The sequence below is a fragment of the Amphiprion ocellaris genome, chromosome 3 (assembly GCF_022539595.1).
Source record: "Amphiprion ocellaris isolate individual 3 ecotype Okinawa chromosome 3, ASM2253959v1, whole genome shotgun sequence".
NCBI lineage: Eukaryota > Metazoa > Chordata > Actinopteri > Pomacentridae > Amphiprion > Amphiprion ocellaris.
In genome coordinates, this window is record NC_072768.1 from 13,938,987 (window position 1) to 13,954,828 (window position 15,842).

The 15,842-nt window shown below is 39.6% G+C and overlaps 1 protein-coding gene across 1 annotated transcript; it reads left to right on the top strand.

Annotated features, from left to right (window-relative positions):
* Window positions 1–267: 267 nt before the first annotated feature.
* LOC111584107 (CD81 antigen-like) lies at window positions 268–12,554 on the top strand. Its single transcript, XM_023293367.3, has 8 exons — window positions 268–460; window positions 2,133–2,247; window positions 8,983–9,080; window positions 9,215–9,289; window positions 9,509–9,622; window positions 9,749–9,847; window positions 11,540–11,623; window positions 11,739–12,554. The coding sequence occupies exons 1-8, from the start codon at window positions 395–397 to the stop codon at window positions 11,802–11,804; spliced, it is 717 nt and encodes a 238-aa protein (XP_023149135.1). The 5' UTR covers window positions 268–394; the 3' UTR covers window positions 11,805–12,554.
* Window positions 12,555–15,842: the final 3,288 nt, after the last annotated feature.

Below are 15,842 nucleotides of genomic sequence, written 5' to 3' on the forward strand. Positions count from 1 at the left end.
ACATCGTCAGATTTATTATTTATTTTACACATTTTTTCACATGAGGCAGAAAATATATAGAGAATATGATGTTGTATATACTACGTTTAGTGTTGCCTATTGCAGATTTTTAATTTTAAAGATGTCTCTTCTTTCTTTCTTGGTCCTGGGCTCTGCCACATTTCCCACATATATCCTGCCGATGAGGAGCTCCCTGTTCCCTCTCCTCCTCTGCTGGTGGGCAGTTCTCCGTCTCGGTTTTCACTCCTGATTATAAAGGAGGAGTTAGCTGTATAGACGCTTATACCCCAACTGGCTTGAATGAACTGAGTCCTTCGGCTGAGCCTGTGTGATCCCGGGAGGTAGACTTTTCTCACAGACTGATTTGCGCAGAAAAGGACGAGCTGACAAGAACATGGCTGTTGCGGGCTGCACGAAATGCATAAAATATATGTTATTCTTCTTTAATTTTATTTTCTGGGTGAGTTAAACATGTTTTACTCTTAAGTTGATTCTGAATCTACCCTCTTTCTGTTCTCTTTAACATTTCTCACCTTTCTTTTGTCTGATAAACAGCTGCTCATTCAGACATCTGTAGCTCAGAGCTTAAAGTTCATAAATGATATAACCCTGGAGCTGTTTCCCGCCCTGCTCTGCTGTATTAATCATGCTGCTCTGTCTGAGAGAGGAGGGCAACGTTCATCCACACAGCCAAGGTGCACAAAACCTTGGACAGGCAGGAGTTTCATAAAGCTTTCCCTTCATCAGCACTTAATATCACAGTGCAAAGTGTCTGGTGGCTGGGTGGGCTTCCCCAGGCTTCTCTCTAGGATTATACTTTTTTTTTTTTAATCTTCTGCAGATTACTTCTGCTTCAGATCCACCATTCCATTGAATTAACTCCAAACAAAAAAGCTCTGATTTCTGTGGCTATTTTCAAAAGGGAAACTGTTCCTCACTGCTGGATGGTTCTTTGCTTTTTAAAAGCACCTAAAAACACGTTGAACTGAGTTTTTTGGGGGGAGGGTGAAGCTGTTTCCCCCTCACATTTCCTTTGTTTCTACATGGTCAGACTGGAGCATATTGCTGAATTTGAACCTCTAAAGTTCACCATTTCTGATGGTGTAGTTTATTAGTATGAATTCATTGTAATTCACCCTGTAAACTGAACTCCTCTCAAGCTTGTCTTGTTTTCTGTTTCTTCAGTAATAAGAGGCGTTAGGCAGTAGTCTAATGGAGCAGTATGGCTTCTATGCTTCATCACATCCCCTCAGACTTCCTGCAGAGGTGTCATTCACTTTATGTGGTCCCTGCTTGGCCTTGCAGAATTGATCAGTGGTTTGTGAATTTCCATGTGATTTGTCTGTACAGAACAGCCGTCTTTTTTAGGTGAGCACATACTCACCATATCCTGGACACACTGCATTTGATTGAATGTTTCCTCTGTTGTTTTTGCTGCTTCGCCTGTCATTGTGAAAACTCTAAGCCCTCTCTTCCTCGTTTTGCTATTTTTCATGTCAAGGATTCTGTTTCCTGTTACTTTGAGAACAATGGAGTGCAGCCAGGGCAAAAAAAAAGTGCAGATATCTCGATATAAACATTGAGATTGGCATGTGAACAATAATGTGCAACTACATTTGATGCTTACGCTTTATCAGCTTTTACATGATAACACTTGTTGGGGTTTTTCTGCTTTATCAGAAACAGAATAGAGGAGAAATCAGGGAGATAAAGTTGAACAGTAAGTTTGATGAGTTAGCTCTAAACACTGCTGTGAGGACATGGTCTGTGTCGCAGGTCACCGAGGTGTCAGGATGTCCTCTCTTCTCTCACAGGACAGTGGACAGGTCACTGTTGCACAGCAGAGCTAGACAGAGATCAGCAGGAAGGTCCGGACACTGAAAGTTGGGCTTTGTGCCCCGCCAGATGTCACATTTGTCTCTTTTGCTTTTATGCTTAAAAAAAAGAGAGAAAAAAAAAACTTGATAGGCCTTTTTTTTAAAAAAGTCTTAAAAATTGATGACTGCTGACCTATTTTAATATTCATGCTAACATTTCCAACACCTCAGTGGCTCTGATTGTCCTACAGGTTTCATCAAAGTGAAGAAACTCGAGAGAGAGAATAATTGAAACCTTCTTTCTCTTTTGAACAGCTGGCTGGAGGTGTGATCTTAGGAGTGGCTCTGTGGCTTCGCCATGACAGTCAAACCAGCAACCTCCTCATTCTTCAGTTTGAAGGCCACCAGGCACCGGGCACCTTCTATATCAGTGAGTAGACGCCAAAACCTTCCTCTTCAGGTTTTGAATCACACAAAAACAGTCATTATTTCCCCACATGGAACTAATGTAAAATTTATTTTGAATTGGTCATTAGCAAAAATAGATTATTCAGAATCAAGTGGCGTCACAATCATCACTTTTAATTGAGCATTCAGTTTTTGAAAACAATAGAAAATTGTCATGATTGTGTCACTAGATTTCAAAGCTTCAAGTGCGAAATGAGCACCTACTGTGGTAGCCTCTTACTGGCGTGCATAGTATCCTACAACATAACAAAGTATGACAAAGAAGGCACTCAAAAAATAGCATAAATGTCAACCACCTAGCTTCTTTCTGTCAAAGTGTTAGCAAAGATGGATTGTAGCTGTGGCAAAATAAGTATTTACTTGAAGGCTATTTTTAGAAAATGTTCTTTTATCCACCTCTTGTAATTTGCTTAGTGGTCGTCTTGTGTCCCACCTTTGACCTTTCTTGAGACACTTTTCTTTCTTTCTTACTTTTTGGTGTTTCTGTCCTCATTTCTCCACATGTTGAAAAGTTCACCGTTAACAGAGCAATGCAAGTTAACTCTTTCACCCGTCTCAGCTGTGAGTGATGTCCAGAAATAGCAAGCGCATCGTCCAGTGATTCTCTAAGAAAAGACCAGGAAACAGGACCTGCGTAAATCCGCCATAACGACTTACGAGACGCACAGTCAGAGTCTACACCTCAGTGTTATTACTCTGCTGTCGTTCTCTCACTGAGGTCCGCACGCTGTAGGAGATGATCTCTAAATCTGATAAATATACATGTTTGTGACAAAAAAATCCCAGCTTTGAGGGATCTTTGAGGAGAGCGTCCAGATGCTTCAGACAGATGTTGAGACACATGTGGCCTCGGTCTGTGAGCACGGTGCACAAATAAAGCCGTCATGTGCCTTCTGTCGCTCACACTTTAAAGTGTTTGATCCTCAGGAATTGTCAGGAGTTTTGCACTAATTCGGTGCAGCGAGGTCTTTGTGTATCCTCACAGAGCTCTTGTAGTTTCATCCAAATCACAGAAGCGGGTGTGTGCGTCTCAGGTTGTGCCCAGGACACGAACTGGAGTCCTAAGTTATCATCATGTGCTCTCAGCCATCCACAGATTGGCCCTAAAACCTACAATACATGATATGATTTAAATGTTTCAAAGGTCCATCATCTGGGTTTGTTGTGGTGGTGAACTCTAGTGAGCCCATTAATTTACATTTGGGCTTCAGCTGCTCTCCCATACTTACTCCTCAGTAAGTATACAGAGCGAAGGCGAGCCCATGCTTTTTATAGAGGAAAGGCACACTCGTGATTTTAAAGGCAGGGCGGCAAGAGAGGCCCACCCAGGCGAGATCAAGGGAACGTTTCTTTTTTTTTTCCCTCCCTTGAACATACGCCCTTGCATAATTCAAATAAGCTTGTACATCTGCACATTATCCCTCAAATTAGAGTTTGGCGTGGATGTTTTTAGCATGCTGGCTCACCAAAGTGGTATTTATGTAAGACTGAAAATACACATGCTCCTACCTCTGCAGCAGTGCCTGAAATCATTATTGGTGGCAGTTTGTCGGTCGTCTGGTCTGGTTGGTGCTGCAGCTCCTCATAGAGTAATATGTAGTTCAACATTTCTGGAACATACGATTATAGATGTACTTGCTTACATGAGAAAATTGATACAACTCTCATGTTTGTAGGATAAATGTGAAATCACAAACAGGAGATAATTAGCTTAGCTTAGCATTAAGACTGGAAACAGGGGGAAACAGTTATGCTGGTTTTGTCTGCAAAAGTGGCCATAAACAGATTTAAAGCTCACCAGTTAACACATGGTTCTGAAAAAGCTAATTGTCTTTATGTTACTCTAGCAGGTTTCTGTGTCCAGCTTCATACTTTATGGCCATTTACTGTATGAGAGTGGAACCACTAGACAGCCATCAGGGGCAGAAAGTCACAAAGCACATTTACTGACAAATTCTTCACTTCTCACTCCACTTTATCTGACATCTATAGGTCATAGTTGATTTTCAGGTCTAGTTTTTTTTTTACATTGAAACATAGGACAAGCTTCTAAGAAACCTGCCAATACAAGGAAACTGCATCTATTTGCGGCTCCCTGACACATTCCAGCTGTGTATTTATAGACAGTACTTCCACCAAAGAGACAATTCCTCCATAAACTTCTCAGGTGCTTTAATTTAGATAATAGTTTACGGTTAATTAGCAGCAAAAACACTTTGTTTTTCTCCTACACATCTAAAGCTCACAAACTGTTGTGTGTAAAGATGATTTTGTACAGTTAGACAAACTAAATCACATCACGTGTTAATTCTTGAGATTTTAGAGGTGCTGGTTTGTGGATTTTGTAACCTTCTGACTGCTTCCTCATGTTTTTAGTCCTAATGTGGTGGAGGGAGTATTTACATCCTTTACTTAGGTGTATATCACACTTTAAAACTGCTATTGAAATGAAAAAAAATGAATGTACTCAAAGTATTTAAAAGTACTGTATGCAGACCTTGTGACTGTTACACTATTAAATATCATATAATCAGATTATAATCAGTCATGTATTTGTATATTAAAGCAGGATTTTACTGTTCGAGTGAGCTGAGGTGGAGCTCATTTTAAACTGACGGTTATTTTCATTATGGATTCATCGGATTATTTCCTCCATTAAACAACTGATTGTTTAGTTTGTATACATTCTAACAATACTAAGATCTGCTGTCACAATGATATGTCATTTGACCCACTGATTAATTAACTAATCATTTTAGTTGTATTGTACAAACTGTTGGAAAGACTCAGTTATTTCAAAATGTATTTTATAAGTGTTTTGAGCTGAGCAGTTTTAATTGTAATGAAGTATTTCCCTATGAGATGTAGTGGGCTACAAAGACGAAAGTGGCATGAAAAGAAAAGACTCAAGTAAAGTACAAGGAGGTCCAATTCGTACGTAAGTCCAGTACTTATGTAAATATACTTAGTTACATTCCACCACTGAGCAAAGCTAACTGTCTCTGAGCACCAGCATCACATTTAGTGAATAACTTTTTTACCCAAAATGTGGAAGGGTTCATTCAAACTAGTGACGCTTGAGTTATTTCTGAATTGTGAATGATTTTGAGGCTAACATTGCCACACTGCAGGGAGTCAGTCAAAGATCCATGTCTTCTGGGCTCCTTTTTGTTCCGTCGTCTTTCTCTTACAGGAGGAAATGTTATTATGTGGGGCTTCTTTAATGATTAATTCTCATCTTTTATCCACCAGCATACAGTAGGACTGGGTTCATCTCAGTTTACTGGTGTCAGGCTCCGACAGCGCAGACATGGCGTCACTGCTTCTGGCATTTTTCTTTTTAAATACTGGATGAGAAGCGCAAAGTGCAAGCAGGCCTTTTAGCTGGTCTTCACCTCCTTTTTCGCCCCCTCTGGAGATTACACTGGCAGACAAGAAATAAATGAACTTCCCCGGGGGTATAAAATTGCCTGTCTCCCTTAAAGTCTCAATAGCCTTCAGACCTCAAAGGGTGTTGTCATAGTAATGGAAGGCAGTGGAAATAATGCCTGCTTTGCCGCATTGCCGGGTTACTGGCCCTGGTAGCCGTTTCTCGGTACAACAAAAACATCAGGTCCTGAAAGAGAGGGGGGAGGTGTGGAGCGCAGACAGGGAGAGTGTAGATGTAAGGATGGGGAATGGCTGTGTGTGATAAATGAGGTACAGTGTGAGGTGTTGGAGGACGGCAGCAGCAACAGAGTCAGAGTCTCTTACTGTCAGATTCCTCTGTCAGGCTACATTAGAGCCTCTGTGGACTTTGCGTGTGTGTGTGCAGGAATAGAAAACCCAGAAAAAGACTGTTCCCAGACTGTCTCTCTAAAGGCAATGTCAGATGACGTATTCATGTATTTTACTGAAGTAAAAGTACCACCACACTTGGTTACATACTAGTTTAGTCCTGTAGAGTCCAGCCTCAGAGATGGCTTCCCTCTAAAGGTTGTGGTGATTAATTGGGTGAGAAGGAAAGAGCTGACAGATTTGTATATGTATGTTTCATGTATAGTTTTGTAGAGTGAAAGCTCTGTAGATTAATCTCCATAAATAATCATGCTGTAGGGTCAAGCCATAATATTTATGTTACTTAGTCCAAGTTCAGTAATTTATAACACCATAAGGCCTTTGCTATATTATTACATTAGTTAGGGTATTCATCATAGTTATTCCTCAACTCACAACAACTTTTCTATTAGAAGTTATGAAATTGTGTATTAACACTGTAATGTCCCAGCTTTAATATGTATTATAGTCAGGTAAAGTAGTATTTTATATAATTTTTTGATGGTTTTTAGTAAACTCGAATATTTAAATTATTCAATTATGCTAATATTTACAGCTGTAAGGTTACTTTCTTAACGCCAATCATAACCTTTTTTACTGGAAGGTGCTTTGATGCAACAACTGCTGCCTTGAATGTGCTGTTTAAGACTTGACTTAACTATTTTATCTAGTTTATATTACAAGTCTGGGATCCTATTTGTTTGTTTGGATTTAATTTCAGTACTTCTCTGGCATTTGTTTTATAGTAAAGAACTTTTTAGCTTTGTTTTTTAAAGGTGATGTACAAAATGGTTAATATTATTGTGTTCATATTTTTGATGTGTCTTTTCACTGTTCTAATCTTCACTGCTTTGCAAAATAATTTGACCTCTTGGGGTCTCGAATGTTTCTCTAAATGAAGTATGAAGACTATGGGAGAAATCTTCACAACCGCCAACAGATTAGATCTGAAACGTCACAAGGAACCCTGACTAGCTTTTTTGTAAGGTGTCAGAAATGGAAAATATTACTGAACTGGTGGTTTAATATGTAACAATTCATTGCATATCATACACTTGTCTTGTGTTTTGGTTATTATGTAAAAATCTGCTCTGAAAAGTAAGTTGGGGCTATAACAGAGAAATAATATAGTGCAGTAAAACCTTTGATGTTAGTCTTTGAAATGTTTTGAGGTTTAACCATAAAGTACAAAACAAATGTAGGATTTCACTCGTAAGGATTTTTAGTGTTGCAGTTTACGGTTATAGTTAAAATGTGGATGAATAGAATTCCGCAGGTTATTATCAAACAAACAAAAGATGCTGTCCTTTAAGCATTTTATTTATGCAGATAGTTTCTGTTCGAGTGCAGCCACAGAGCCTCTAATCTCTGCTGCAGCAGCCTTTCCTGTGATCCCTCTGGAGTAAACACAAAGGACCCGATCACAGGAATCAGTGTTTTTGACCTGCTTGTATAGGATATGCACATTTTTGAAAAACATTTAGCTATAATTATCTAAAATGTGGGGAAAATAAATAACTCCATCTAATGAAGTATAGTACTTACTTGAGGATTTTACATTTGATGTTGCTCTATACTTCTGCTCCTCTGTAGTCTTTTGTGTAGTGAAATAAAAACTGTGCAGTAGAAATCATTTATGCTACCCTGCAGAAAAGCATTTTTCTGCAATACATATTCAGAGTTTCTGACATATACATACATTTCTGTACATTAAAGAGCCTGCAGTAACAACTGGGAGTCGACCGATTATCGGCCTGGCTGATTATCGAATCTCAAACTCTGCATTTTTCAGATTTTTTTTTAATGATTCATGATAAAAAATAAATTAATTTAAAAATGCAGTGTTTAACCTCTGATGCAGCTGCCTCTCTAAATGTAGAAAAGTATATTTTAAGTGGATTTATGTAAGACATAAATAAAGGCATTTCAACAGTTTTCTGTTGGAGGTTGGATTAATTTTGTTACTGAGATTTTAATTTTTACTGCAAATGTCTCAGTAATTGGTCTGCTTAATTCCTAATCATTGGCTTTGTATCAGCCCTGAAAAAACACATTAGTTGGGCCCTACTAACACTAAATCAAGTATTTACATTTTACATTTACATTTGCCAACTTCAGCATCTTCCATATTATCACACATTAGTAAATGTACCATATAATAGTATACTGTCCAGCATGATGACTACTTTTACTTTTGATACTTTGACTTTTCTTAATGCGAGTGCATTAGAGATTTTTGAACCACTACAGTGCATTTCCATTTAAGCTGCAGAAAACATAACACCAGACCTCTGCTGTAACTGGAGCTTTATTGCCATTCATTGACTTTTTCCAGCAGTGGACTCACTGGAGGCTGTTGCACACTTCTGTTTGCCAAATAAAATAAATAGTGAAAGGAGAGCTTTCGTTATCACCATGAATAATGGCCAAAAATATGTTTATTTTTTAAGAAAAACACATTGATCACGCTCTGAGTATAATTTTTTCCTATCTATGTGGGTGGGTGCTGTGTATTCACATGATGCCTACTGTTTCCTGGGGAAGGATAGGGCTCAGGGTAAGGGGTCAGTGCAGGGAAGGTAGGTGGGGGTTGGGGGTGTCCGGAAGGCATTTCCTCGCCTCGCAGCTGTGTGGAGTCACCTCCGCCTCTCTGGCACAGGATCTGGGAGCTGTTATCTTCAGGATGTTAATAGTGTCATGTCATCTTACTGAGAAAGCAGCAGAAACGTCCAGGAAGTCTATTACCAATAGACTGGATCACTTGCAGCTCTGCCACCGCTGCCCCCTAGCGGTGCTGAGGACACAGTGTTGTCATGGTGAACCACGTTTTCTAGAGCTGTTGTGTTTGACGGACAGTTTCCGACTCTGTCTGTGTTCACAGGTGTGTACATACTGATAGCTGTCGGAGCTGTGATGATGCTTGTGGGCTTCGTCGGATGTTACGGTGCCATTCAGGAATCTCAGTGCCTGCTGGGGACGGTGAGTATCTCACTTCTTCACTTTGCTGCTTCTGCTCCCTGAAACTCTCTTTCCACATAAACTGATTTATTTATTTTTTATCTTAAGGAGCCTTTGAGGTTTAAATAAATATCCTAAAATATTTTTTTCTGCAGTTCTTCTTCTTCTTGGTCATCCTCTTCGCCTGTGAAGTTGCTGCAGCAATCTGGGGTTTCATGAACAAGGACACTGTAAGACACACACACACACACACACACACACACACACACACACACACACACACACACACACACACACACACACACACACACACACACACACACACACACACACACACAGCTCTCCGCATGTTTGATGTTTGCGTTGATGTTGCACATCTGCTCCGGTGAACCTCTTGTGTTTGTTGTTGTGCATCTCAAACAATTCGCCCACTTCCTGATTATCCACAGATCTCCAAAGAGTTAATCAATTTCTATGACTCAGCGTACATCAAGGCCGTGGATGTCTCAGGGTCTCCCAGCAAAGACTCTGCCATCAAGGTGCTGGATGTTTTCCACAAAACGGTACGTCAATCTAGGAAAGGATGAGCCATTAGAATAGAGCAGTTGTTTAGTTTTGTCATTATAAGGGATAGAAATACATTTAGATTTTGAAAGACCTCATTTTCCTGCTTTGGGTTTCGTCTTCAGCTCGACTGCTGTGGTAAAGGAGACGACACCCCTCTCTTCAAACAAGTCACCGGCACCTTGTGTCCTACAAAGACTCCAGAAGATTTCCTGAGATCTCAAGTATATACAAGTTCTCCATAACATTCATAATAAACACTCAGGAGTGGGCTGTTTAGATTTTGGCCCCAGTGCCTGACAAGAGATATTTTTGTTGGCTTCGTTTGACATCCAAAATGTGTTTCAGTGGCAACTTTAGAAAGTAGTTAAAATATAAATTTCAAGTTTTATGAAAGTGCTACTTGAACTTGACATCAGTCTTTATCCTTTTAGAAGCAGTTTGATCAGTTACAGCATCTAAACATATTACTGTTGCAGTTATGTGATGTTTAAATACAAAGTCAGATTTGAGGTGGATGCCAAAAAGGAAAACAAACATTAGTTGTATTTATCAATAGATTTTGTAGTTTTTATGATAATCTTTGTATAAAGGACATGTGTGGAGGATTTAGGGGGATCTATGTGCAAAACTGGAATATTGTATTCATAATTTTGTTTCCGTTAGTGTATTGTCAGCTGTAACCTTAAATCCCTGTGGTTTATTTAGTCTAAAAAGAGGCCTTCATGTTCTCCTCTAAGAATGCTCGAACCACACAACTTTCTCCTGAAAGAACATAAAGATTCACACGCTTTCACCCATTTCACCTTATCAGTCTACCACAATCTTCACTCATCTTAGATAAACAAAATCCTGATTTAGAAGTTTGTTCTGACTGCCTTGCAGCATTAATGGCATCGCTGTACTTCTGTTTTCTGATGCTTTCTTCGTACAACAAAGTGAAACAGCAAAACTCCTAAATGACTACACATGTAAATGACGTTAATCTAACTGTATTTTTATTATTAAACTAGTGTTGCTTGACTACACTAGAATTTGCAACTTTTAAATCTGATTTTACACAGGTTTTACATAATTGCAGTGATAATTATCAATGTAATGGAAAGAGCTTCACAGCTCCTCTGTATCCTCTGTAGTGTGGAATAACTGAAAAATCACTCGTGCAAATTAATATATGAATGATTAATAATCTTGATATATTTTCAGATTTGTAATACATATTACAGTATACATACTCCGACCAGCGGGGGGCGATAATACTTAGGTGACAGTGGCCTGAGGACGGAGGTCTGAGACTGCAGCTGGACTCTCTTGCCTCTTCCACAAAGCCCACTGTGTCAATATCCAAACAGTAGCTCTGGAGAGAGGCTTTCACAAGATTTAAGTTTAGTATTTGTCTGAGGAAATATGGCAGAGATACAATTCTGGGTGAACTTGCTGTTTTTAATCATTGCTACTGTCTTTCAATTAGAATATTTACTCAAATTAAAATACAGCTACTTTGACCTGAGTTCATATTTAACCTCCAAACTAGCACAATCTTATTTCTCCTACATCATGTATATTTAACACTCTGAACAGCAAGAGGTGCAACAGCAACAGCACACTGTCTGAGGTGGTTTATTACCCATAAGTCTAGGTACAGTACTGTCCTGTATTGACCTGAAGTACTTACCGTGATAAATACTTTTATCCTTTTACATTTGTAGCTTGTATTTATGTTGCTATCAGATGTCATATTACGTAATTAATTATTCAGAAATGTGCGGTCAGAGGCAGCAGATATTCAGCACCATGTTTTGACAGCGGACCGGCTGTCGATTACATGTAATCCACTGCAGTGTGTGTGCAGCGTGAGCAGCACAAACTCGTCCATCACGGCTCAGCGTCCTCATGTCTGCCTCTGTCTCCTTTAGAGCTGCCATGACAAACTGATCGAGCTGTTCTCGGAGAAGCTCTACCTCATCGGTCTGGCTGCGTTGGTGGTTGCTGTCATCATGGTGAGCGTCACACGCTGACAAAATTTACCTGAAACTCCTGCTTTCGTCAACCGTCATAACAGCGCAGCAATACAGACATACTGAAAGAAGCTTTTCTTTGCTTTTCCCCCTTCAGATCTTTGAGATGATCTTCACCATGGTGCTCTGTTGTGGGATCCGTAACAGTCCTGGAGTCTACTAGAAGTCCAACAAACAGCAATCAGCTTATACTGGAATTATTTTATTATGTGTTTCTATGCATCGGCTCCTCTTCTTTATGCTTTTAGCACGAGATGGATGTTTCTCCATTTATTTTAGATTAGAAGATACTTTTTTATAAAAAAAATATTGCTAATCACTCATTTCTAGGCAATAATTTAGCTTCTAGCAGTGAGATGTTTTTGTTCTTATTTATCATACAACACTTTTTAGGAATCTTTTATACGTGCAGTAAGCTGTGTCTCTGTCAGTCATTAATGCTGTTTTTATGGATGTATAAATTGTACATATACTTGTGATATGTTAACAACCTTTAGGAGATTCCATGTATTCCCTGGTTGGTTATGTTGCATGTCGTTGCAGTGTGACAGTGTTATTTAAACCACAGGGTTTCAGTGTCTTACTCTAGTAATTATCAGAAGGAGGAGTATTTTTTTAGTCGACTGTGAGTACCTTTTGTTCTGCGAAAGCGTTCCCTCACTCAAGTCTCTTTCTGAGCTCCTCCCTGCAAAGATGAAAGGAGGATGCACCTGTGTTTCTTAATCTAAGCTCCTCCAGAAGCCTCCTGGTGCATTTAGGAGACTGGAAAATCCTCCATGTGTCTATTCTTTGCGCCTGATGAGCCATCTCCTGCTGTCTTTGTTAACTTGTGAAACACCACTCCTTAGGGACAAGGAGTCTTCTCACTCAACCTGTTTTAATAATGCTAATAAATTATGCCACCACTCTTGTATCATTGATTTCCATCCTTTTTTTTTTGTTTGTGATCCACAAGATGAAGCAATTTTTCCTCATACAGGGAGTTTCAAGCCTTTAACTTGTGATCAGTTCAATCAGAGAGAGATTTCCTCTTATCATATTATATAAAAGGAATCATTTCAGAACCCTAAAGAGGCAAAACTGGGAGTATTTTAGAGCAAAATAAGAAGCAGATCCAGAAAAGTCAGTTTTAATTGTTTTTAATTGCTTCATATGTGCTGCCTAGAAACCACCCATAAGACTCATCAAATTCCTCCCACTCTGCTACAAAGATGATGCAAGTAGTTGATTATCAACTTTGCACACTTTCATTAATAGATTCAAGTCCAAATCCTCATATAAAGACTAATTTGTGAGATTATTATGAGTAAAGGACCATTACCAGTGTTGGCTTGCGTTATCAGCTCTTCCTATTCCTTCAGCTCACTCACGATGGGTCACTAGTGTTAAAGGCTCACAGGCTTCAGTGTTTGCTGTGACTCACCACAAGGAGGCACTGTGATATGAGTGCAGCTCTTTGCTCACTCAGCACAATAAACAGCACAGTAGAAACCCATCTGACTTGTATTTCTGGCAGTGTGGCAACGGACACACCCAGTGCACATGTTTGTTCTGAAAACAGGTGAACGTTCTCATCAGATGACATGACACTTATGCGATGATATCACGTGTGACGGAGTTTAAATCTCACTCCCGATGACTCCCGGCGCAAAACTCTTACTTGTATTTTTAAGGAGATATGATTAATACCAAAGACGCTTTGCTGATCTCTAAATAAATCTGTTTTAGTTTTATTATATTCTTTGTTACTGTTTAATTTTAATGTGTGGGTTCTTATATATTGAAATAGAGCAGTCAGATTTAGAGTCCTGCCAGCACACCTGGTTTGGTTTTGGTCTGTTGTTCATGCTTTGCCCCTGGCCTCCAACTGAGGGAAACCTTAAAGCTACAGCATACAATGATATTTAGACAACAGCCTCTTATGCTCAGCGTGGTGGGAAGAATTTAAGGAAGCCGCCTTTCCTGTTGTAGCAAGACAATGCTCCTGAGGACAATGTGTTGGACTGGAGGGCCTTATCAGCCAACATCAGTGCCTAACCTCACTAATGCTCTTGTGGTTGAATGGGAGCAAATCCATGCAGCCAGGTTCCGAAATCTTGCGGGAAGCCTGAAACCAGGAGAGTGGAGGCTTTTACTGCCACATATCAGATGTTCAGCAACCACATATGGGTGCAATCAACAGCCATTAATCACACGTGGGCCGGAGGCGAGTTCGATTCAGCACTGAAGTTTGGCAAACAAATCAGATTCAGTCAGCTTTGAGCTCAGATCAGCTTTCTGTGTCAAAGTCCGTAGAACTTCTCCGTCTGTGTGTCTGACCTGGAAAAAATCATCCACACTTACTGTATTTATTTTGGCATCAGCCACACTTCCTTATCCTGTGTCCAGCTAGATAACAATGCAGCAGCTTTCCCCTCGAGTTGTTTGTCGTCTGCAGACCCCAGGTCCTCAACAGCTCAAAAACACACTCAACATTGTTTCACCGGGATGACACTTAATGACTTTTTCAGACTGAATGAGAATTCCTTCTTTCCATTTTAACTGATGATGAGGAAAAAGAAACATTACTTCATTTACAACTGAAACAAAGCAGCAACCCAACGGATTCAGACCTGTTTGAGGCTGAACTGAGTCCAATCATTACTAACTTCATTACGTAAGCCATCATACTGCACGTTTATAAGAATGTGAATTACTTTCTGGAAAACAAACAAAAAGTTCTATTTGTTTATGCATAGAAAGAAATACATAAAAGACGCTGAGTATCTCCACACACAATTCTGCATGTTGTAAGTTTCATTAAATGTGTAAGACAAAGGGAAATTGGATATATGATTTTATAAAGATCAAATGAGAAGATAAAGAAAACAAGGCAGATTTTTCAGTCAGGATTATTTCTGTACGTACAGCGGAGGGTCTGTGGGACCTAAACAATGAGGAGGTGACGCCAAAATCAATAAAACACAGGAAACAAGTAGAAAAAGGAGGGACTTTTCTCACTTCGCTGTACCAACTCCCTGTTAACTGTTGAATTAGTTTATAATCCTGTTGTATCAAGACACATACTGACAGCATTAAATAGTATTTAGATTATAAAACTCGGGGCTGCACAGTGGCGTAGTGGTTAGCACTTTCGCCTTGCAGCGAGAAGGTCCCTGGTTCGCGTCCTGGCTTTCCCGGGATCTTTCTGCATGGAGTTTGCATGTTCTCCCTGTGCATGCGTGGGTTTTCTCCGGGTACTCCGGCTTCCTCCCACAGTCCAAAAATATGCTGAGGTTAATTGATTACTCTAAATTGTCCGTAGGTGTGAATGTGAGAGTGCTTGTTTGTCTTTGTATGTGGCCCTGCGACAGACTGGTGACCTGTCTAGGGTGTCCCCTGCCTTCGCCCGAGTCAGCTGGGATAGGCTCCAGCCCCCCCCGCGACCCTAGTGAGGAATAAGCGGTGTATAGATAATGGATGGATGGATTATAAAACTCCCATTCAGACAAAATCCTCTGACTGAAGACTCCTGTCTGCACACGTGGATGACGTACTAACTTAAGTAACAATATCACAGTTTAATCTGTAGAAATGTGCATGTACTAACAGCTAAATGTACTTAGAGTATCAAAACAACTCATTCTGAGGAGAATTTGTCTCATTCTGACACAATGTAAAGTCCAGACCACAAGTATTTGGACAGTTATATATTTTGTTTTTGTCCTTCAGCCTCTCTGATTTCAAACATTCACATTTAACCCTCCTGTTGTCTTCATTTACGGGCTCCAAAAAATATTGTTTCCTTGTCTGAAGAAAAAAAAAAAAAAAGAAAATTTTTAAAAAATATTTCTTTTGTTCCACCAAATGTTTAAAAATTTCCCAAAAATGCTGAAAATGTGGACATCAGAAGTTTCACTGTGAAAATATATTTTTTCCACATTTTCAAACTTTAAAACAGGTCAATTTGACCCTCTGGACAACACAAGGGTCAAATAAATTAATGAGAACTACTTCAAAGTGTCGAGCCTCACTTTTATTCCAGTAATACCACTTATGAAAGAGTCGTGTGTGTGAGTTGTAATCATTTGAATACATCGTGCCCAAATTGCAGGGATTGAAGAATAATTGGACAGATACACACAAAGTCAAAGAAAATCCTCATATTTCAGATTTTGTGGATTGAGATGATGTGACTGACTCGGACAGTCAAGAATATTTC

Excerpts from the sequence above, each read along its gene's own strand:
- LOC111584107 (XM_023293367.3), top strand. The coding sequence starts at position 395 with ATGGCTGTTGCGGGCTGCACGAAATGCATAAAATATATGTTATTCTTC. Across the intron at positions 9,290-9,508 it reads GTTTCATGAACAAGGACACT|ATCTCCAAAGAGTTAATCAA; the intron begins GTAAGACACACA and ends GATTATCCACAG. Across the intron at positions 9,848-11,539 it reads AAGATTTCCTGAGATCTCAA|AGCTGCCATGACAAACTGAT; the intron begins GTATATACAAGT and ends TGTCTCCTTTAG.